The 25,260-nt window shown below is 37.6% G+C and overlaps 1 protein-coding gene across 3 annotated transcripts in view; it reads right to left on the bottom strand.

Annotated features, from left to right (window-relative positions):
* Positions 1-25,260, bottom strand: part of PLA2G4A (phospholipase A2 group IVA) — a 169,878-nt gene that overhangs the window by 40,548 nt on the left and 104,070 nt on the right. For all 3 annotated transcript variants that reach the window (XM_028121544.2, XM_088016877.1, XM_028121545.2), the window contains 5 exons: positions 13,862-14,084; positions 12,998-13,112; positions 6,714-6,851; positions 6,535-6,627; positions 2,966-3,037 (listed from right to left, as the gene is read on the bottom strand). In XM_028121544.2, the coding sequence (XP_027977345.1) occupies positions 2,966-3,037; positions 6,535-6,627; positions 6,714-6,851; positions 12,998-13,112; positions 13,862-14,084 (641 nt within the window). The remainder of the gene's footprint in view (positions 1-2,965; positions 3,038-6,534; positions 6,628-6,713; positions 6,852-12,997; positions 13,113-13,861; positions 14,085-25,260) is intronic.

Genomic DNA, 25,260 nt, shown 5'->3' with positions numbered 1-25,260 from the left:
TTTGTGGGACAAACCCAGCACTCAACAGATAAATAACTGGCCGCTTTTTAGTTATAACACTAAGTAAATTTTTATTTGCATAGGCTTTTACTTAAAGCCCTCTGTATGCATTTGCAATATGATAATTATAACAATTCTGTGAGAGCAGGTAAAATGATGCCAGGATAGATCTGAAGAAACTAAAGTTGAAAATTCCTAAAGACCTCGCTCAAAATCCTATGATGAAAAATGAAGAAGCCTCAAGAGAATGAGAAAACGAGCCACAGACTGGGAGAAAATATTTGCAAAAGACACATCTGATAAAGGACTGTTACCCAAAATATACAAAGAACCCTTAGAATTCAACAATAAGAAAACAAACATCCCAGTTAAAAAATGGGTAACAGACACCCCACCAAAGAGGACAGAGAAATGGCAAGTAAGCATATGAAAAGATGCTCCACATCATATGTCACCAGGGAAATACAAATTAGAACATCAACGAGATAACACTACACACCTATTAGAAATGCCAAAATCCTAAACATTGACATCACTGAATGCTGGTGAGGACGTGAAGCAACAGGAACACTCACACATGCTCGTGGGAATGCAAAACAGTACAGCCACTTTATCCAGCAATCATGTTTCCTGGTTTTTACCCAAAGGAGATGAAAACACATCCACACAAAAATCTGAACATGGATGTTTATAGCAGCTTTATAACGGCCAAGACTTGGAAGCAAATAAGATGTTCTTCAATAGGTGAATGGATAAATAAACTGGTACATTCAGATCATGGAATGTTATTTGGTGCTTAAAAAAAAAAAAGGGAGCTATCAAGCCATGAAAAGACATGGAGGAAACTCAAATACATATTCCTAAGTGAAAGAAGCCGATGTGCAAAGGCTATGTATTGTGTGATTCCAAAATCTGAGTTCTGGAAAAGGCAAAACTGTGGAGACAGTAAAAAGATCAGTGGTTGCCTGACATTGGGGTGGGGGGGGGGATAGAGGAATAAATAAACAACACAGAGGGATGCTTCGGGCAGTGAAACTACTCCATATGAAGCTATGATGGTAGATACATGTCATCCTACTTTTGTGAAAACCTATAGGATATATGATACCAAGAGTAAACCCTAAAGTTTGGACTTTGGGTGATAAGGATGTGTCAATGCAGTTTCATGGATTGTAACAAATGTACCACTTTGATATACGATGTTGATAGTGGGGGAGGTTCTGTGGGGGGGGGTGCAGGAAATATATGGGAACTCTCTGTTCTTTTTGCTCAATTTTGTTGTGAATCTAAAGCTACTCTAAAAAAAGTTTTATTTAAAAGGGAAAAAAATGAATATTAAGAACTAATAAGAAATCCCTAAGAACATCCTGAAACTCATTCTCCAATCTAGGTTGGTACTAAAACCAAAGTAGGCATGTTCAAAGGGTCTTTGAATTTCTCAACCTTAAGATAACCGGAGGTGATCAAATGTACCTACCATCTACAGCAATTTCCTTGATAATTAACAAGCCATTATTACACCTACCTAACAGTCCCTTTATCAATACACATTAATTCTAGAAATGTTAGGCATATACTGTCTATCCCCTTTGTACTGGCTAGCACCCTTCATTAAAAGGAAATTCAAAATTAAAAAAAAAAGACATGGGGCACCTGGGTGGCTCAATCGTTAAGTGTCTGCCTTTGGCTCAGGTCATGATCCCGGGGTCCTGGGATCAAGCCCCACATCGGGCTCCCTGCTCAGCGGGAAGCCTTCTTCTCCCTCTCCCACTCCCCCTGCTTGTGTTCCCTCGCTCGCTGTCTCTCTCTCTGTCAAATAAGTAAGTAAGTAAATAAATAAATAAGACCTAAACAACTAAAAAAATTAAAGTTAAAATTATGAAGGAGCCAGAACGAGGACTGAGTTCTTTCCAGGGCAGGGTTCCAGCAGGGTTCCTGCCTAAATATGGAATTAGGCCAATCACTGGCTGCATGAAGCAGCAGGAGAGTGGGCAAATAGGACTGAACAGGAGACTGGGAGCAGGGGCCAAACCTTGTGCCTGGTCGAAAGTTCTGTCTGCCCAGGGAAGGGTTAATTTTTTAAATTTTGTAAGAAACTATAGGCTAGCTGAGTTGTGGGCTTGTGGACCTGCATTTCCCAGAGAAGGTACCTTTCCTCTAGTTTATACAAACTCATTTTAATTTTAATGTTGATTCAGCAAGGATAAAACAGGCTCCTCCAATATCTATACTGTGGCAGGAGGAATTCATGAATTTAGAGCAGGAAAGCATTTAACATCTTCTAAAATCTAGATGCGCACATTCACAGGGTCATAGGATGTTTACCCAGTTGTTGTAAAATCACTCCATTTTACCATGTACCATTTGCAACAAATATCCCTGATCCCTGCCCTTATCCCTGCCCTGACTTCCTCCCTGATCCTGTGACCCACACCAAGCTAAAAACTAACTTGTCAACATGTGAAAGAACTCATTTACACTTAAAAATAACATCTACGAAAAAGATTTCTTGATAATTCTTCCCCAAGAGATGGATTGTTGACAATGGGATAAGGCTCAGGAATGGACTGAGAATAATTGTTCACATGATACTTTATTAATAATAAAATTTTTACAAATGAAATTTTAATTTTTAAAGCCATGGGAAAACGTTCTCACACCACAATTTTCATGCCAAGAAGCCTGGTGCTCTAATTGGACTTAGAACTCGGTATTTCTACCATCCCAGTTTATTTTCCACTTGTTCAATGGATAATATTTTGAGGTATTAAAAAGAAAAGCATAAGGGATATTTATGTTGGCATATTTTATTATACACACAGCATCCATTCTCTCTGTGAACCAAAAGCGACAATTCTCTATCACTCAGTGACTTAAGCAGAAACTACCATTAGCATCTTGAGAGAATCAGACACATCATGTAGTTCCTTTCCTAATGGACTTCTGCCAGAGAAGATTCTCTTACCTTTGGGTTCTTGTGATTCATCATCACTATCCGAACTGTCATTACTCACAATATGCTCTGCTGTAATATTCTCTGCAGGGGAAAAAACCAACAGCTGAAGGATCTCAGGTGTCAAGACTCACAATTAAATTTACTGTAAGGAAGTAATCTCAGGAAAACCACCAAGTGAGATCTACCAAGTTTACTAGTGTAAATTTAGATCAATTTAGTACTTAAATTTATTATTTTTACTAGTATTTTCAAATTTCTCATTGGACAACAAAATTTCCTAGAACAGGAAAAATTAGTTTAAAGCTACTCATTCATGATTTAAAAAAGGAAAGAATGTTTATTTGTTTGTCTTAATCCTGACAGAAAGAAGAACGTGGTTATAGGAAGCTCCTTGTTATACTAAAAAGGTATATTTTTCTTCAATTAAGTATGTTAAGTGGTGTTTATGAGGGTAAATGCAGGGTAAAACCAAAATCCTCAGGGGGACCACAGAACAATTCCTTCAAAATGAATAAAAGCTACTAATATAAGGTATCTTTTGATTTTCAATAATACTGAAAATTGTTTGTTGAAATGTGCCTTTTGGTGTGAAGAATTTGTGCTTCCTCAGAACATTAAGAGGGCAGTTATAAAAACTAAAACAGAAACCATAAATCCTTAACACTTAAAACAAAGACAGGAGTAAAATCCACATAATAACTAGCTTTTTTTTTTCCAACTAAAAATTAACTAAACTATGGAGTACACAGACCATTCTTATAGTCAGCATTTGTAGAAAAATCAAACTTTCTTTGGACACTTACATGAAACCACTGTCTGTATAGTGACTTTTTTCTTCTCTCAGTCAGTAGAATTATTTTATTTTAAAAAATACGAATCTAAATTTATAATTTTCAGTGATAGAATCATTTGGGGGCTTTAAACTTGGAGAAATCTATGTATAACATTTAGTTTCCCCATGTTACTCTGCCTACGTTTACTATACCTACATAAATGTCATATACATGAATGATTGAGGGTATATAATGGAAGGGTTTTAAATGCTTGAGATAGTAAGCTGACTTTAATTTTTAGATTTTATTTAATTTTACTGGCATGATTACACATATGAAATTCAATAGAAGATAATGTTCATGGGCTAATATTATTTATTTCATTTCATGACTATTACAGAAAGTAGTTTTGTTGTATAGTAGAGGGGTGGTATTAAGAAATGATCCGCTCTAGGTGTCCTATACATTAGGTGTGTCTCTAGTCATATATGTATTTTAGCAGAACTAAATTTTCTTCCTGTAAGCATTTTTTTTCTTTTTTTTGTCTTATTTGATACTCTCATTTAAGAAAATGGTTCACACACAAAAAAAGATTCACTAAAATATCATCTTTTTTGTAAAGGTATTTTCAAGAGATGAAAAGCTAAATATTTGAATGTATCTATTTTCCATCACTATAGTAGAACATATAGCTCCAACTGTCCAAAAGCACAGATTGCTCACATTCAAAATTCCTTGAGACTGTAAAGAGTTTCATTTAGAGTTATCAGGTTATGGTCCAATTTACCACAATGTCTTTCTTCAGAGGGGAGGAAGCAAACACAGAAACCACCTCTGAGCACCCCTTTAAGAGGTAGACTTCAGTCAACTCGTGGATGAAAGAGTTACAAGGTGTCTTCGGATTCCCCTCAGTCACCTCTCTGGTCTCATTTCTGGAAACCCTTACCTAATCTGAGGTAACACGCATCCTGCTGGCAAGTGGATCTCGAGTACACAATATTCCCCCTCAGTCTGACACACAGGACAAGTAAATAGGCTGCCAAACCACTGGCTCCAAAGGAAACATCTTACAACAAAGAATATTCTGAAGACCATTTAATATAAACACTCTCCTTTTCCTTGGCCTTCAGCCATTGTCTCACCCAGATCTGTTATTTCAGTCCCATTCTCTTCCTGCCATAGGAGGAAAAAATAACAAGCCCTAGGTTTATCTAGGTTATTCAACAGAGAAGGAGCACAGAGAAGCAAGCCTCATAACATGTGCTCCATCTGTTCTTTTTCTCTTTTCTTCTGAAATCTTCACAAAATTTTGAGAAGAGTTATTTCCATAAAATTAGAGATACGAACAGGCTATTTATCCATGTGGGGTATAATGTTCATTAAAAAAAGTCAAGTCAGAGCATTTCAGCAATAGACACCTGGCCTCCCAGTTACTCTTGAGAGAATGGGGCTCTGTAGTTAAGGCTGGAGCAGGCTCAGAAGTTCCACCTACCTTGGCCTCTTGTTAACTGAGTGCTGCTCAGAGGACAGGAGCAAGTAAAGCACAAAGCACTTTCTTTACTGTTTTCATTTTAAAATTGTTGGTGCCAGTGCGATCATAAAATCACTTCTCCATTACGTATGAAGAACTACCCCAAAATACAAATGATACTACTAAAGAAAATATTAAGGACTGTGGAAAATTGCTGTGCACTTAATATCAATATCAAACAGCTAAAATCAATTTTGCAGGAGGGATGATAACACTACTTAGAAGCCAATTTGTAGTGCATTAATTAATGTTCCAATTGTGTTCTTTTTTTTGCATATAAAGCTTAATTAAATCAACTGTCACTGCCTGGAAAAACTAAGGGCAGCTTGTCAAAAAAAAAAAAAAATCCTACATTAAGTTTTTTACACGCAAGTATTCTTGAAATGAATTGACTGTTGAAAAAGTCAGACAGAGAAGAGGTAGTAGGTAGTTAGTGTGCTGGTAATCTACAGGACCCTCCTCCCAGCTCCTGCTGGGCTGGCCCCATAATTCAGATTTAGCATTCACGGCTCCTTCCCCACAGCCAGTCAAAATAGGCATAAGGAAACAGCTGGAAAGGCATCTGGGAGACACTGAATGGATGTTTCATTTTGTTTGCTTTGAGTCAAATTTCCTCGTCAATGAAAACCGATGTTCCTGTCATTAATTTTATAACGAATGAAAATCACTGGTCCTCAGTTGAGTCTGTCTACTTTTTCAAGTTTTGTAAATATTATTTTGTAATTTATTATGGGCCAATGAGTTAGATTTAAAGAAAATCATTAGTGTTAACTTACTAGATGCAATTTGAAATATTTTTTCCTCCTTTTTGGTATGACTCAGCTATATGAAACTAACAGAATTCTAGTGAGTTAGTATTTAAGAGGTAAGTGAGCTGGCAAGCATGAATTTAGGTATCATACTGTGTTCAACTGCTGATGAATCTAATCTTTTAAAAGCGATTTGATAAAAGGAATATTTGATATTTGATAAAAGAAAGATTCTCTAACACAAGTAGTATGTTTAGATATATGATGACAAAGAGGAATGATGATGCTCCAGTTAAAAATTATTCTTAGGAATCAATAGTTCTTACGAATTTCAAAACCTCAGTGTCAGAATAATACTTAAGTAATATACAGATGATTCTTAGGAAATACTTAAGTTGGTTTAATCAAGTTATTGGTAACTTTAGAACAATTACAGTCTTAATGGTGATTTAATTTTCTATATATGCATGTTAAAATTTATCAATTTAGCACAATATGATCAACAGAAACATGGTTTAACAATACCTAATTCTTCCTCCATTGTGGAACCTTTATTTTGTGAGCCAGAAACTCCCAAGACTCTGTTGAACAGTATAGAAAAGGCACTGCCCCAGACACCTAAAATAAAGCAAAAATGGAGAATAATTTAGAATGCACCAAGATTTAAAAGTCAAGCAAACAAATGGTAGATATTCATCACTTACCCATTAAGAAATGCAAGGGATTTTCTTCATATTTCTTCACAACTGTTCCCATAAAAAATTTGCTTCCAAATAAGTCAGGAGCCATAAAAGTACCATATTTAGCCATGCCGATCTCATATGGGCTAAATTCAACCCAATCTGAAAGCATTTAAAAAGAGTGTAATCTATTAATAGGAAAACAGTACAGAAATGTGCACAGTTGAAGATCACTCCAACAATGTCTTATTTTCATTTATTTAAAATATTTTTAAAAATTAACCAAATACCTATTATGTATATAGCACCATATAGAAGTTGGGTAAAAAGAGCTTACTGAGATGAAAACACAAAAGGATCCCTCTAATTTGTACAAACTGAATTATCTTTCGCATTTAAAAGCTCAGACATCTTTTATGAAGTCCATCTTAATTCTAAAGAATGGAAAACAGAAAACTGCTAACTCAGATGTAAAATCTACGAAGGAGATAGAAGAAATTAAACTCTGATAATGCAAGCAGACTATGAACTGGAAGAAGGTATTTTCTAACATTTGCCTTTCCTTCATTTTTCTTTAATTTTGCTTATTAATTATTCCTCTGACTCAAGATTATAATACAAAGTTTTTATGCTGAGTGTCTTAAACACATGGTACTAGGGTCAAAAAAGCATACTTTCTAGGAGCAGAGACTATGGAGCCAGAGCCCGGGGTTCATATCCATTTTGCTGCTTACCAACTATACAAGCTTTGGTAGATTACTTGTGTTCTTTGTGTTTTAGTTCCCTAATCTACAGAATGTGAATAAAATAAGGAGATTGTAAAATTGTTGTGAAAATCTAATGGGTATAGAAATGTAAAGAACTGGGGCGCCTGGGTGGCTCAGTTGTTGAGCATCTGCCTTCGGCTCAGGTCATGATCCCAGGTCCTGGGATGGAGCCCCACATCGGGCTCCCTGCTCCTCGGGAAGCCTGTTTCTCTCTCTCCCACTCCCCCTGCTTGTGTTCCCTCTCTCGCTGTGTCTCTGTCAAATAAATAAATAAAATCTTAAAAAAAAAAAAAAAGAAGAAATGTAAAGAACTTAGAATAGGGCATAGCACATTTTAATCACTCTATAAATGGTAGCCACTATTAGATTTCATGTATATCCATGGCTATCACTGTGTCTAATTATGCATCCAAAAAGAATTTCTGGTTTCTAATTTCTACTTCCCTCACTTGCTACTCTCAGTCCTCCCCTTCCTGGTAAATGGTACTACTTTTCAGATATTCATGCCACTATTCATATTTTATCCTTGACAGTTCTTTTCCCTTTATATCTTATATAAAAAAACTCAAGTTCCATAGGCTCTCTTACCAGATATGGTTACAAACAGGCTGCTTATCCATTTGTCCACCATGGACCACCATCCATTTGTACCCTACCGGTACAAGCTGCCATACTCTCTTCCCTGGATCTCCACAATAGTCTTCTAAAACATCTCTTCTCTATTCCCCTGCTATCTTTTTGATACTTGTAGCAAGAATGAATTTTTAAAAATAGAAATCACAGCACACTAATGCCAGCTGAAAGCTTTCCAATGGCTTCCCATTACACTGAACACAAAAATGTGGTCAACAAGGCTTCATGATGGTCTTGCTGGTGCTCCCTGACCTCATGTCCTAACCAATCTCCCATTATGTTGGTCTTGCTCTTTCCACTTCAGCCACACAAATCTTCCTAATGTTCCTCAAAGAGAAAGCTCGATAACACCTCAGTGCCTTTATGCTTGCTATTACCTTATGCAATTACAAGGCTTGCTCCTTCTTAACCTTTAGTTCAAGGTCCAATTTCGTTGGCCACCCTCTGTAAAGTCCCACAACCATCCACCCTTGCCTAACCCGAAACCCTCTGCTCTCCTTTATCCCGCCCCTTCTGAAATCATTACATGCCTATCCAAACAATTCAAAATCCAGGTAACTCAAAAATCCACAAATTTTTCTGCTATTCATTTGGTGGTAAAATCTGGCCTGAATTCATTCAGCAGAGAAAAAAAGTCTTGAAATGATGTGAGGCTGATTTTTTTATCTATCTCACTAAATATGAATATTGACATATCCTATTAGAGAAATCACTCTATTTGACTATGAGATCTCAGGGCGGTATTATGTAATATACAATGTAAGTATGTTTTTTTAACTTTAAAATCTAAAATATTCTGAATTCCAAAACATCTATCCCCAAAGTTTTAGAAGAGGGATTGTGGACGTATATTTATTGTTTACTCTGTCGCAGATCATTACATTCTACTTTTGTCAAGGAAGTTATGAAATCACAGTTGGGATGAGAACACATTATAATTCATTTTAAATCAAAGCCAAGTGGCACATATACCTTTCATCAGAAAGTGGTGTGCTTTATACTGATTTACATGGAGTTAAGTCAGACATGACTAGCAATGAATCAGAGGTTGCTAGGAAAATTCTGTATTACTACAAGTAATTTCCCATCTCTGAATTTCATCTCCTTATCTTGGGTACTGAAACACAATAATTTCTCGAGTAATGACTTCTTTATTAATGCTGTGGTGTGCGCACACAGTTATTACAGACATTCTGAAGGTAAGCTTGCTCTCTAGTCCTTACTGAAGGACTCACTATAGTATGTGACTATTACTCTTTTTGCTGTTGACTCGCACATTTCAAACTTGAACCTCTCTCTTGTACCTCCATCTACTTGTTTCCAACTTCCTGTTGCACATTTATACTTAGACATGCTGTCATCACATAGCACTATGCTTACCTGGAAAGGAACTCATCCTTCCTCCCAGGCTAGCTTAACTGTTTCCATAAACCACGCTATTATAGTCCCAAAAAGGAAGTTTTTTAAACTGAAACTTTTACTCACTCACAATCAAACCCATTTATTACCACCTCTCACTGATTACCTTTGGGCTTTTCACATCCATCTTCATCTCTTCCTATCAGGATCTCCCTTGTTCCAGGCCTTTATTACAAATGCACAGTGATAGTGCTGCTTCCCATTTCTTTCCTTGCTAATCTACCCATATGAATCACCAAAATACTTTTTTTTTTTTCCCAGAAACACTACTTAAACAATTTTATCACCCTTCCCCCAATTTCCCATTATCATCATCATTGAATAAAAAGATTTCTGTCTGGAATTCAAATCTTTCTATAACTTGGCACTAATAGTTTTCCCAAATGTAACACCTACCTTCACCGACTCATACTAAGGCTAGTTTCTTTTTACTGCTCTCCAAGACCTACTTTTGGCTCCCCTTCTGAGCATTTTCTCATGCTATTTCACACAAAGAGGACCATTCACCTCCCTTGATAGACCTTTCCATGTTCAACTGAAAACTGAGTTCCATCACCCACATGAAGTTTTTCTTATGATTGCACTAAAGCTCTATGGTATCTTACTCTTAGGTCAGTTCTACACACTTTAAGAGATCATAAGATTCTATGTGTACGGCTCATTCATTTTCCATGTTTTATTTTCGTCTTGTTAATGTGATTGTAACCTCCCTGAGGAATAATATTACATCTTTACTCTTATGTATCTGTCAAAGAATTTAACACGATGTTGAGTTCGTAAGTTGTGCTCAATAAATGCAATTTATTACCAATGGAAATGTAAAAATGAAAGCACTGTAGTGTAGTGAAGGAGTCAAAATACTTAACAGTTTAAACAACTAGTGTTTATTTGTTTAAAATCTTCAAATGAGGAAAATGTTTAAAATTATTCTAAAGGGAAGAAAAACATTCTCTGATATTGTGGAAATAAAGTTGATAAAAACTTCTGTAAGCTAAGATAATTTGGTTCTTTGACTTTTAAAAATATTATTCAGATAATATTTCAACTTTTTTCCACCTGAATATCCATTTTTAATCTAAGCAAACTTTAAAGTAATACAGACATCTCTCTTCTCCTCCCGCCCCACAACCCAAGCTACTTGAAGCTTCATAACATAACACCTTTGAATCTCTTATCTGGGTACAAGATCCACATAACTAATGCTTGATGGCTTTGTCCAACTCTGTTGGAAGAAATAGCTTTGAACCTCCTTATTGTAAAAGCTTAACAATGAAGGTTAATGGTGTATCTCTCATCTCAGTAACAATATTGCAGTCAGGCAGATGGTCCAAATCAGACACATCAAGGTCAAAAGGTACATAAAACAGCCTTTCCCACTCTAGATGAATCCAAAGCATTCACTTGTTCTTTAATGATTGTGGTCAGATTTTCCACTGAGAGTGGCTACTGCCTCAAAGTTCAGAATAAAAAAAGGTGACTATGAAAATGTCATAACAATCATAACAATAGTAATGACACTATATTTTATGTCTCTTTATGATGTTCCATCTTTTGCCTACCTCGTGTGATTGTCTTAATAGCTCTGTAAGATAAACCTGATGTTTATTAATATCCTTTTTTTTAATAACGAGGAAAATAAGAATCAGAGAGATAAATGACCCACTTAAGGTATTTCAGCCTAGAATTAAGACAAGGCTTCCAAATTAGTCTAGTGCTTGTTTGACTATATCATAGTGCTTTTGGGGTAAAATGGCTATGCACAGACTTGAGCAGCATACTAGTAGGATTTATCAACCTATTTGCAAACATTCCAAGACCTCACAAAACAATAGGTATAGGAATGCAAAAACAAAACAAAACCGCTTTCATCATGGCACTTACTTTTCTTATATGAATAAACTTCAGTTCTCTTTATGAACTTCATTACAATCAAGATCTTGCTCCTTATTACTGCTGGGCATGCCATGGTTACCCCAGACTCCTAATGTATGCTTTACCCCCTTTCAATAATTAAATTTGCCTTTCATATATAAAACCGATTTATAGTTAAGATCCAGACCTTTGATTTCTCATACAGCTTTCATAGAGCACTATATTTTTAAGATTTACTTAAACTTAAGTTGGGCGTGCCACTGTTTTATGTACTTTGCATACTTTATATTAATTTTTTAGAGAAACATATGATAGGCTTATCCTTATTTAACAGATGTAGAAGCAGACTAAAAGATGTCATGTAACTTGGTCAAGAAACAATGCATAGTAACTTCTCTCTTGTGCCTTAACTTCTTTGATAATTATTGTAAATTTCCCAGATTATAAGGCCTGATAGAATGGGGGCAATATACTGTGGTGGGGAGGGGAGTTCATGCTTAGCACCTGGCTTACTACATTCTACACAGTCAGTAACCAGAGAAGCCAATATTTTTATAAAACAAAGGATTTTTGAGAATAAATCTCAGCTCTGCTACTTACTTTCTGTGTGGAAATGTGCAAATCATTTAATGTTTCTGAGGTTTTGTTTTTTTTTCTTCTATGAAACAGAGATAAAAATACCTCACTTCCTGAATTGTAGCAAAAGTTCAATAAAATAATAAATATAAGTGATTTCTGAACCATAAGCATGATGAACATTTTAGCCAATCTAACTGGTAAACATCTGAATGGACGGATTCCAGGTGCACTGCTTTTTACAAATAATTCAAAATTCTTCTTGCCTGAGAGTGGTCAGTTGAAAAAAGTGAGTCCTTGTAAAATTGCAAAAGGATTCTCGATATAAATCTGCTAATTACATGCCATTCACAGTGATTTTTTTTTTCAAGCTCATGGTGTGGCTGATTTCCCTAAGGTCCTTTTCCTAAAATTACAATGAGCCCTACCAGCTATAGGGAGAAATGTTTCCACCCTGCAGATTAGGACTGCCAAAGGCCCCCAGAAGCATGAGATCACATGCTCTGAGAGCACCCAATGAGAAGCAAAGCTAAAGAAGAAACAAATATTTACATTTGAGATTTAACAAAATGAGGCATTTTGTTCACCAGATGCCACAAGTACAGACTAGTACTTTTTAAGTACTGTACTATAAAAATTACAACAGTGCTTTGAATGATAAACATATGTTATCCAATTTAATGAAAATATAAGCAGTAAGCAAAAGAATATGCATTGCCTGGAAACATTAGGCACACTATTTTGTTAAAAGCCCTTGAGAAATGAGTAACTAAAATTGAGGAGATTATAGTCATGACTTTTTTATATTTCCTATATCACTAATTTAAATGAAGATATATTAGTAATTAACTTCATGGAATATTCTCCACAACCAGAAAATCATGTAGCTTAATATTTTCTTGTATCTTTGAATGTGTTCATGCTACAGAAAATATATGGAAACAGACAACTAAAATTGCTTATGATCTTCTGCTAATGAAAATCATGACAAACCACAGTTCAAGGGTTTGAGGAAATGTTTTGAAAGAGGAAATTACATACCTGCAAACATTAGCTCTGAAACATCAGGTTTGACATGTAGACAGGTGAAGAGAGGTAAAGGGCATTGACCAGAATTGACTTTTTCCTTCAAACTACTCAAGGTAGTGTTCATTCTCTGTCCACAAAAGAAATAAAGACATGGTTTTAAATATAGAAACAAACACAGATAGAAAGCTATTTAAAATAGGACTTCCTATCAAGACATTTAAAATGTTTATAATAAAAATAAGTCTTACTTTTTCTAGAAATCCCTGAGTCCCAATAAACAAAAAGAGTAAGCTCTAGGGAGATAATTATCTTCATTCTAAAAACAACCACAACCTTAAAGCCTACATCTACATTTGAGCTGAAAAACAACTTGGCAGCTATGAAACTATGAAGAAAGAATTTGGACCCCGGATTCCCTGGCACAGACTCTATCTCCCCTGCTTTATCTTCCAATGAGAAGTCACACTGTATTCACGTGTCAAACGGGCTTTTTCCATGTGACTCCCTTTTCTGACTCTCTTTTAGGCAACCTCCACTTTTCCTCTGCCATTAAAATATTACTTGTATTCATCTCCTGATTTAAAAAGACAGCCATTGGGGTGGAGGGTGGAGGGTTAAGGTTTAAAATGTGTATTTTTCCAGAGAAAAAGAATACAAAGTACTTTGCTATACATCAAAACTGTTACACAGAATGAGCAAGCACTAGCTGGAAATGTAGTGTTATGTCTGGCAGGGAGTATGTGCTCAGTAAACATTGTTGATAGGATCAGCTGAGTCAAGTGACTTTTACAAAATGTATCATTTTGTTTTATTAAAACATTATGATATACAAGGTCTACTTGTATTAAAAGGGCTGTAGGTTGAGTCATAGCTTACATTGTGAATTAGTGTTTCTCCTATTAACATCCCAAAGATATCGGTAAAGGTGACAGGTTGTCCAGAGCTTTTCTTCTTCCATAGAGACTCGACATATCTTTTAACTTTCTGTGGTGTGAGAAGTAAAAGGGGGTTGTGGCTAACATTTTTCATTAGCTCCTCATTAATCTCCTCTGGCCCTTTCTCTGGAAAATCAGGGTGAGAATATAGGGTTGACATGTACCTATAAAGAAAACAAAAGATAATTAGTGAAGAGAAAGGGCATTACAAGGTAGTCTCCAAAGAAGGCAGGTACTCTTTGTCATAAAAAAATTAAAAAAAATAAAGAATGTTAGAAATAGTTGGTTTAGGGGGCGGAGCAAGATGGCGGAGGAGTAGGCGACCTGGATTTCATCTGGTCTCAGTAATTCAGCTGGATAGGGATCAAACCATTCTGAACACCTACGAACTCAACAGGAGATTGAAGAAAAGAATAGCAACAACTCTCTGAACAGAAAAGCGACCACTTTCTGGAAGGTAGGATGTGCGAAGAAGTGAATCCGAGGCGATATTCAGGAAGATAGATGGTGGGGTAGGGGGCCTCCGTCAGCTGCTTCTGGCAAGTAACAGAGCCGCGGAGCACAAAATCGGAACTTTTAGAAGTCGGCTCCGCTGAGGGACGTCGCTCCAGTGGCTAAGCGGGGGGTGGAACCCTCATGGGACAGTGTGGTCTCAGGACCCTCGGGGTCACAGAAAGACCGGGGGTGCCTGAGTGCGGCAGAGCTCCCAGGTATCGGAGCGGGAAAGCCGGCTGCAGAGACGGAGCCGTGGCGCGGGCTCTCAGCTCAGGGTTGCCATAAAGTGATCCGCGGCCCAGTCGGGCCACTGCTCCTCCAGCAGGGACCCAACAAGCGGCAGATCCGGGGAGACTCCCCTTCCTCCCCCGGGAGGAGCGGCGCGAGAGCGCACCACAGGGATCTGCTGGGTTTGGAGACTCCACACCGTGTCGGGTGCCAGAGATAGAAACGCTCGGTCACAGGCTGGGTGAGCACAGAGTGCGGCCGGAGACTGGGGAGACGGGAGTGACTGACTGCTTTTCTCTGGGGGCGCACTGAGGAGCGGGGGCCCGAGTTCTCAGCTCCTCCGGGGCAGAGATTGGGAGGCCGCCATTTTCACTCTCATCCTCCAATGCCGTACAGAAAGCTAGCAAGGAAAAAAAGCTCCCAAGAGCAAACCGGAGCAGATTGCTTAGCCTGGACCTGCAAGGGCGGGGAAATTCCGCCTCCAGCAAAGACATTTGGGAACCACGGCAACAGGCCCCTCCCCCAGAAGATCAGCAGGAACAGCCAGCCAAGACCAAGTTTACCCATCAATGAGAACGGCAGAACTCCAGTGCTAGGGGAATACCGCACATAGAATTCATGACTTTTTTACCATGATTCATTAGTCTTTCCAAGTTAATTTTTTTAACTGTTTTTTTTTTTGAATTTTTCTTTTTCCCTTTTTCAACCAAGATCTTATCAATCCCATTTAAAAAAAAATTTTTTTATTTTTCATTTTTAGAGTCATATTCTATCCCTTATTGGTAGTTACCCTTATTTTTGGCATATATATATATATATAAGTTATTCTCTTTAAAATTTTGAGATACAGTTTCTTCTAACATATCAAAATATACCCTAAATCTCTAGTGTATGGCTTTGTTCTAGTCTCCTGCCTGATCACATTCTCTCCCCCCCCTTTTTTTTCTTTCTTTCCTTTTTTTTAATCCTCTTCTTTCTTTTTTCAAACATCTTATCAATTCCTTTTTAAATTTTTTATACTTTTCATCTTTACAGTCATATTCCATCCCTTCATTGTATCAACCCTTATTTTGCACATATATAAGTGTTTCTTTCTTTAAAATTTTAGGAGGCACTTTCTTCTAACAGACTAAAATGCACCCAAAATCTACTGTGTGGCATGGATCTATGCACTAGCCTGATCATATTTTATCATATTCTGTTTTTTGTTGTTTTGTTCTGTTTTTATCTTTTTTTCTCTCTTTTTTCTTTCTCTCCCTTTCTTTTCCCCTGGTTTCAGGTCTTTTCTCATTTATTTAGAGTATATTTGCTGGGGACGTTGTTAACCTGTTAGCCTTTTGTTCTCTCATTCATCTATTCTCCTCTGGACAAAATGACAAGATGAAAAAAATCACCTCAACAAAAAGAACAAGAGGTAGTACTATCTGCCAGGGACCTACTCAATACGGACATTAGTGCGATGTCGGACCTAGAGTTCAGAATCATGACTTTAAAGATACCAGCTGGGCTTGAAAAAAGCATGGAAGTTATTAGACAAACCCTTTCTGCAGAAATAAAAGAACTAAAATCTAACCAAGTCGAAATCAAAAAGACTATTAATGAGGTGCAATTAAAAATGGGGGCACTAACTGCTAGGATAAATGAGGCAGAAGAGAGAATCAGTGATACAGAAGACCAAATGATGGAAAACAAAGAAGCTGAGAAAAAGAGAGATAAACAACTACTGGATCATGAGGGCAGAATTCGAGAGATAAGCGATACGTTAAGACGAAACAACATTAGAATAATTGGGATCCCGGAAGAAGAAGAAAGAGGGAGAGGGGGGCAGAAGGTATACTGGAGCAAATTATAAAAGAGAACTTCCCTAATGTGGGGAAGGAAACAGGCATCATATTCCAGGAGGCACAGAGAAACCCTCTCAAAATCAATAAAAATAGGTCAACACCCTGACATCTAATAGTAAAACTTACGAGTCTCAGAGAAAAAGAGAAAATCCTGAAAGCAGCTCGGGAGAAGAGATATGTAACCTATAATGGTAGAAAACATTAGATTGGCAACAGACCTATCCACAGAGACCTGGCAGGCCAGAAAGGACTGGCATGGTATCTTCAGAGCACTAAATGAGAAAAATATGTAGCCAAAAATACTATATCCAGCTAGGCTGTCATTGAAAATTGAAGGAGAGTTAAAAAGCTTCCAGGACAAACAAAAACTAAAGGAATTTGCAAACACGAAACCAGCCCTCCAAGAAATATTGAAAGGGGTCCTCTAAGCAAAGAGAGAACCTAAAAGCAGCATAGACCAGAAAGGAATACAGACAATATACAGTAACAGTCACTTTACAGGCAATACAATGGCACTAAATTCATATCTTTCAATAGTTACCCTAATGCAAATGGGCTAAATGCCCCAATCAAAAGACACAGGCTATCAGATTGGATTAAAAAACAAGACCCATCAATATGCTCTCTGCAAGAGACTCATTTTAGACCCAAAGACACCCGCACATTGAAAGTGAGGGGGTGGAAAACCATTACCATTCTAATGGACACCAAAAGAAAGCTGGGGTGGCAACCCTTATATCAGACAAACTAGATTTTAAACCAAAGACTGTAATAAGAGATGAGGAAGGACACTAGATCCTACTTAAAGGGTCTATCCAACAACAAGATCTAACAGTTGTAAATATCTATGCCCCTAACATGGGAGCAGCCAATTATATAAGGCAATTAAAAACAAAAGCGAAGAAACACATTGACAACAATACAATAATAGTGGGGGACTTTAACACCCCCCTCATTGAAATAGATCATCTAAGCAAAAGATCAACAAGGAAATAAAGACTTCAAATGACACAATGGACCAAATGGAGTTCACAGACATATTCAGAACAGTCCATCCCAAAGGAACGGAATACACATTCTTCTCTAGTGCCCCTAGAACATTCTCCAGAAGAGATCACATCCTAGGTCACAAATCAGGTCTCAACCGGTACCAAAAGATTGAGATTATCCCCTGCATATTTTCAGACCACAGTGCTTTGAAACTAGAACTCAATCACAAGAGGAAAGTCAGAAAGAACTCAAATACATGGAGGCTAAAGACCATGCTATTAAAGAATGAATGGGTCAACCAGGAAATTGAAGAAGAATTTTAAAAATTCATGGAAACCAATGAAAATGAAAACACAACTGTTCAAAATCTTTGGGATGCAGCAAAGGCAGTCCTGAGAGGAAAGTATACAGCAATAACAAGCCTTTCTCAAGAAACAAGAAAGGTCTCAAAAACACAATCTAACCCTACACCTAAAGGAGCTACAGAAAAAAACAGCAAATAAAGCCTAAACCCAGCAGGAGAAGAGAAATAAAGATCAGAGCAGAAATCAATGAACTAGAAACCAAAAGAACAGTAGAACAGATCAACGAAACTAGAAGCTGGTTCTTTGAAAGAATTAACAAGATTGATAAATCCCTGGCCAGACTTATCAAAAAGAAAAGAGAAATAACCCAAATCAACAAAATCATGAATGAAAGAGGAGAGATCACAACCAACACCAAAGAAATACAAACAATTCTAAGAACATATTGTGAGCAACTCTATGCCAGCAAATTAGATAACCTGGAAGAAATAGATGCATTCCAGAGATGTATCAACTACCAAAATTGAACCAGGAAGAAATAGAAAACCTGAACAGACCTATAATCACTAAGGAAATTGAAGCAGTCATTAAAAATCTCCGAACAAACCAAAGCCCAGGGTCAGATGGCTTCCCAGGGGAATTCTACCAAACATTTAAAGAAGAATTAATACCTATTCTCCTGAAACTGTTCCAAAAAATAGAAATGGAAGGAAACCTTCCAAACTCGTTTTATGAGGCCACCATTACCTTGATCCCCAAACCAGACAAAGACCCCATCAAAAAGGAGAATTACAAACCAATATCCTTGATGAACATGGATGTAAAAATTCTCACCAAAACACTAGCCAATAGGATACAACAGCACATTAAAAGGATTATTCACCATGACCAAGTGGGATTTATCCCTGGCTCCAAGGTTGGTTCAACATCCACAAATCGATCAATGTGATACAATATATTAACAAAAGAAAGAACAAGAATCATATGATCCTCTCAATAGATGCAGAGAAAGCATTTGACAAAGCACAGCATCCTTTCTTGATCAAAACTCTTCAGAGTATAGGGATAGAGGGTACATACCTCAATATCATAAAAGCCATCTATGAAAAACCCACAGCGAATTTCATTCTCAATGGGGAAAAACTGAGAGCTTTCCCCCTAAGGTCAGGAACGCGGCAGGGATGTCCACTATCACCACAGCTATTCAACATAGAATTAGAAGTCCTAGCCACAGCAATCAGACAACAAAAAGAAATCAAAGGCATCCAAATCAGCAAGGAGGAAGTCAAACTCTCACTCTTTGCAGGTGATATGATACTGTATGTGGAAAATCCAAAAGACTCCACCCCAAAACTGCTAGAACTCATACAGGAATTCAGTCAAGTCGCCGGATATAAAATCAATGCACAGAAATCAGTGGCATTCCTATACACCAACAATAAGACAGAAGAGAGAGAAATTAAGGAGTCGATCCCATTTACAATTGCACCCAAAACCGTAAGATACCTAGGAATAAATCTAACCAAAGAGGCAAAGGATCTGCACTCAGAAAACTATAAAATACTCATGAAAGAAATTGAGGAAGACACAAAGAAATGGAAAAACGTTGCATGCTCATGGATTGGAAGAACCAACATTGTGAAGATGTCAATGCTACCTAGAGCAATCTACGCATTCAATGCAATCCCCATCAAAATACCATCCACTGTTTTCAAAGAAATGGAACAAATAATCCTAAAATTTGTATGGAACCAGAAAAGACCCCGAATAGCCAGAGGAATGTTGAAAAAGAAAAGCACAGCTGGCGGCATCAGAATTCCGGACTTCCAGCTCTATTACGAAGCTGTCATCATCAAGACAGTATGGTACTGGCACAAAAATAGACACATAGATCAATGGAACAGAATAGAGAGCCCAGAAATGGACCCTCAACTCTATGGTCAACTGATCTTTGACAAAGCAGGAAAGAATGTCCAATGGCAAAAAGACAGTCTCTTCAACAAATGGTGCTGGGAAAATTGGACAGCCACATGCAGAAGAATGAAACTGGACCATTTCCTTACACCACACACAAAAATAGACTCCAAATGGTTGAAAGACCTAAACGTGAGACAGGAGTCCATCAAAATCCTAAAGGAGAACACAGGCAGCAACCTCTTCGACCTCAGCCGCAGCAACTTCTTCCTAGAAACATTGCCAAAGGCAAGGGAAGCAAGGGCAAGAATGAACTATTGGGATTTCATCAAGATAAAAAGCTTTTGCACAGCAAAAGAAACAGTCCACAAAAACAAAAGACAACCGAGAATGGGAGAAAATATTTGCAAATGACATATCAGATAAAGGGCTAGTATCCAAAATCTATAAAGAACTCATCAAACTCAACACCCAAAGAACAAATAATCCAATCAAGAAATGGGCAGAAGACATGAAGAGACATTTTTCCAAAGAAGACATCCAAATGGCCAACAGACACATGAAAGTGCTCAAGGTCGCTCAGCATCAGGGAAATCCAAATCAAAACCTCAATGAGATACCACCTCACACCAGTCAGAATGGCTAAAATTAACAAGTCAGGAAATGACAGATGTTGCCGGGGATGTGGAGAAAGGCGAACCCTCCTACACACTGTTGGTGGGAATGCAAGCTGGTGCAACCACTCTGGAAAACAGTATGGAGGTTCCTCAAACAGTTGAAAATAGAGCTACCATACGATCCAGCAATTGCACTACTGGGTATTTACCCCAAAGATACAAATGTAGGGATCTGAAGGGGTACATGCACCCCAATGTTTATAGCAGCAATGTCTACAATAGCCAAACTGTGGAAAGAGCCAAGATGTCCATTGACAGATGAATCGATAAAGAAGAGGTGGTATATATACACAATGGAATATTATGCAGCCATCAAAAGGAATGAGATCTTGCCATTTGCAGCCACGTGGATGGAACTGGGGGGTGTTATGCTGAGTGAAATAAGTCAATCAGAGAAAGACATGTATCATATGACCTCACTGATATGAGGAATTCTTAATCTCAGGTAACAAACTGAGGGTTGCTGGAGTGGTGGGGGTGGGAGGGACGGGGTGGGTGGTTGATTGATAGACACTGGAGAGGGTATGTGCTATGGTGAGCCCTGTCAATTGTGCAAGACTGTTGAATCACAGATGTGTACCTCTGAAACAAATAATGCAATATATGTTAAGAAAAAAAAAAGAAGAAGATAGCAGGAGGGGAAGAATGAAGGGGGGGAATCGGAGGGGGAGATGAACCATGAGAGATGATGGACTCTGAAAAACAAACTGAGGGTTCTAGAGGGGAAGGGGGTGGGGGAATGGGTTAGCCTGGTGATGGGTATTAAAGAGGGCACGTTCTGCGTGGAGCACTGGGTATTATGCACAAACAATGAATCATGGAACACTATATCAAAAACTAATGATGTAATGTATGGTGATTAACATAACAATAAAAAATTTAAAGAGAAGAAAAGAAATAGTTGGTTTACTTAATTATCTGAGTGAAGATATTAATCCATTTAAGGAAAGAATGTATCAATCAGAAAGGAGCTGGCCTACAATGGAAGCAAAGTAAAAGAGAGGTCTCAGGGGAAACAGTGGATTTCCCATGCTCAATCCAGAGAGGAGGGTGCCCTACTAGATTTGTGGTGCACTCTCTAGCCTCTGGGAATGGGTAATTCCTATTGCACTATCAGAGACCAATGAACACAACACGTTTGAGTCATGTAAATAAACTGACTTGTCTGGATGTAATACTAGTCAAGTATTCTGATAATTTGGCTTTCCATAATGATTATCTACAGGTAGGAAATGCACCGTCTAACTAACCTATTCTGAATGCCTTATTTTCCTGACAAATGTGGGTTTTTTGGTTTATTTGTTTTGTTCATTGCAAACTGGGCAGAATCCTAAGTCTTGCCAATTGTAGGTCTCAGAATTTCTGCACATCTAAATCTGATGGTGAAATTCTGGAGAGAAAGAAGTCTTTAAGGTAAATGACTTCTTGTGGAGATTCTTGGCCACCAGCCATTTGACCACTTCTAATGAAACCGGAAATCAGTAGATACTACCTTGGTGTTTGATATTTAGACAATAAACATTCAGTTACCACCCTCCTTTCTGTGCACCAATATCTCTATCTAGTATCACAGGTCTCCATACTGAATGTGAAGTATGACTTTATGTATCTGTCTCCCTTACTGAATTATGACCTCCTCCAGGGAAAACTTTGCTTATTCATCTTCTCTAGCCTCAGTGACTAGCAAATGCCTGGAATGTGGAAAGCATGGTTTTTTGAACTACTGAACCGAGAGAACAAAATAATGAAAGCAATAAATACCCACCATGTCATCCAACCAAAGAGTACATAAAATAGCACATAGTTTAATCTCCTGTTTCCTTGACATTCAAATCAAAATGCCTATTATAATGACTTATCTTTCTTTTAGGGAGAGGAAAAAACTAACCTTTAATGGATCCCTGCCATGCTCTAGGCCTGGGCTGGTTAACTGTGCATAAGCTGTTACCTTGAAGAGATGCAATAGCTTCCAATTCTTCTAAGAGAGGACTGATGAATTTAAATAAATGTTCACAGTTCTCCAATTAATACCAGAACTAGAGTTTTAAAGTGTGTCCTCTCCCCTGATAGGTTTTACTGTTTTTTTCTTAATCTCTTAAATAAGATTTCAGTTCTTAGAGATCAAACTACTTCCACTTTATATTAAATTATAATTTGTTACTGGATTCAGAGTTCTTTGGAGACAAACTGAGAATAATTTTAAGTCAACAAATGGAGACTGATGAGAGACCTAAAATGGAACACATGCTCTGAAAAAAAATTTTTTTAAAATAAAAATTCTTAAAAGATCTTTATTACATAAATTGGATTTGTAGTATTTCCCAAAAACTTGTGATAAAGATAAATCAAAAAGATTTACTCTGAACTTGAGCCTGGTATAATCACCAAAAATCTATAAAAAATACAGCTTAGATTGTTTGAGAGATACCGGGTCTATCCAAGTTTCTAAAACTAAGTGTCTTAGACATAGCAGGGCCTCTATAAACAGTTACATAATGAATGAAAGGATCCTCAACTTATTTCTCTATAAATCTGAAAATATCTGCCTCTAATTTTTCAACATATTTATATGATGGGACACATCATTCTCTCCATATGAATGCATTTTAGGCTAAGTGTGAAATGTTAACAGCTAAATCATGTCAAAAGTCCATAAGGAGGGGAGCCTGGGTGGCTGAGGTGGTTGAGCAACTGTCCCCCACTTGATTTCGCCTTGGGTCATGATCTCAGGTTTGTGAGATTGAGCCCTTGTGGGCTCCATGCTCAGAGTCTATTTGTCCCTCTCCACCTCCCCTTCCCCTCCCCCACACTTGCCCATGCATGTGCTTACTCACATGCGTGCACTCTCTGAAATAAATAAATAAAATCTTAAAAAAAAAAAATTCCACAAGGAATTCTCAGTACAATCCCTTCTTCCAAATCACATAGCCAATGTTTTAAAATATCAGTGCCAGGCCTCCAAGAACTTGTCAAATCAGCATCCTCAGGGGTAAACATATAGAATTTCTATGCCTAAATAAGTGTCAAAATCAAGTGTCAAAAGTAACTAAAATTTGGAATGACTTGAGAAGACTCTTGACATTTGTAAAGTGAATAGCCTAAAACTCTAAAGAAATCTCTAGATTCATTTCCCCCTCAAAATGCAGTTACTTATGCAAATCTTCATTTAGTCATTAAATATGTGATAAGTTGGAGAGACCCACTAGTGAACATGACAAGCACAGTCCCCCCCCCAACAAATTTTCTCTAACTTACATCTTGATCTTTTAGTCTATCACCTCTTATGTGGCAATGTCTCCTAAAATTGTTTCATTTTTCAGTGCAGCAAGAATTCTTCAGACTGTCGAACTGAAAATTCTCATTCTTGAATTCCATTTTAGTCAGTTTAATGAATTGAGCCCCGTTGTTACAGATGTAGAACTGCTCTCGTTTCACTTTAGATGGTAATGCCATACAAACATGGCAGTCAAGAGCCCATAACCCCTCAGGATTCTACAAATGAAGCTGTACTGGGGAGGAGAGTTGTGCTGACTGGTTGGCTAATACTTACATGCAATGAATAACAAGTATCAACCAAAAATAATTTCAGAAATAATCACCCTAAAGGTAGTAGCAGTTACAAGGGAAGCCTTTGTCCTACATAAAATTCTCTTTTGTGATCACAGAAAACTTTTTGGGAGGTCCAGGGCTTCTCCAAATATTTCCTTATTACCTCATTTGTGTCAAGTAATGGTTATGTGTCAGTAGAATATAAAAACTTACACAACACAAGAGTGTAATTTGTTTATCCAAGTCTTTCCGAATTCCTTCCTTTGAACTTTACCTTCTCACCTATAGTTTTCAAGAGAAAATTAACATGAATCATCCTGACCACCTTTTCTTCTGTCTCAGGAAGTATCTCTTCTCTCCCTGATGAACACCTTTCACTTGTGTTTTTTATCTTGTTCTGTCCTGTCTCGGTCTGAATCTTTTTCTATCCATGAGCCATCTATTTCTTTATCTTCCATCTATCCTTCCACACTGTTTCCTTTACCTCAGACTTCTACACAAATGTCCAAGTTTCTTAAATTCTGAAAGCAAAACAAAACAAAGACGCTTCCCTGAGTCCTATACTCCCTTTCTTGAAAGAATAAACAGCTCCTAGTAGGTTTACCCACCCATCTTTCTTCCTTTCATCTTCTAGTCACTTCTTATTTGCAATTTCATGGTCAAAAGTCCTCTTTATCTACTTCAGTGATTCTTGCTAAAACCACTAAAGATTTCCAAACCCAGTTCTAAGCTAAGCTGTTCACAGATGTTTCGTTCTATTAAAAAACCCACTACTTTTTGAAGTACTCTCCACCCCTGACGTCTATGTCATCTTTTACTTGATTCTCTTCTCCAACGGCTACTTTGTATTGTCCAGCCTTTCCTTTTTTGGTCCATTAACTTTTGGGATGTTCTAGAGTTCCATGAACTAAATTATTGGTGGTAATAACTGAAGTGGTAAAAGTTGGTGAAACTGCCAAGGGTGCGGTGTGTAGCTATAACAAAACAAAAGGGAGGTCCTGGAGGAAAGCTCACATTAAGGAGTAAAGCAGGGAGGGCGCCTGGGTGGCTCAGTTGGTTAAGCGACTGCCTTCAGCTCAGGTCATGATCCTGGAGTCCTGGGATTGAGTCCTGCATCTGGCTCCCTGCTCAGCAGGGAGTCTGCTTCTCCCTCTGACCCTCCCCCCTCTCATGCTCTATCTCATTCTCTCTCTCAAATAAATAAATAAAATCTTAAAAAAAAAAAAAGGAGTAAAGCAGGGAAAATAGTAAAGACAGTATGGAAAATAGTAAAGACAGTATGGAGGACAGAGCAGTCAGAGAGGATGAAATAAAAACCAAAAGGCAGAGGAGGAGAGA

This window comes from Eumetopias jubatus, unplaced genomic scaffold (genome assembly GCF_037043125.1).
Source record: "Eumetopias jubatus isolate StellerSeaLion01/CBP00866 unplaced genomic scaffold, mEumJub1_p1.0 scaffold_12, whole genome shotgun sequence".
Classification (NCBI taxonomy): Eukaryota; Metazoa; Chordata; class Mammalia; order Carnivora; family Otariidae; genus Eumetopias; species Eumetopias jubatus.
This window is presented reverse-complemented; position numbering and strand designations above follow the sequence as displayed.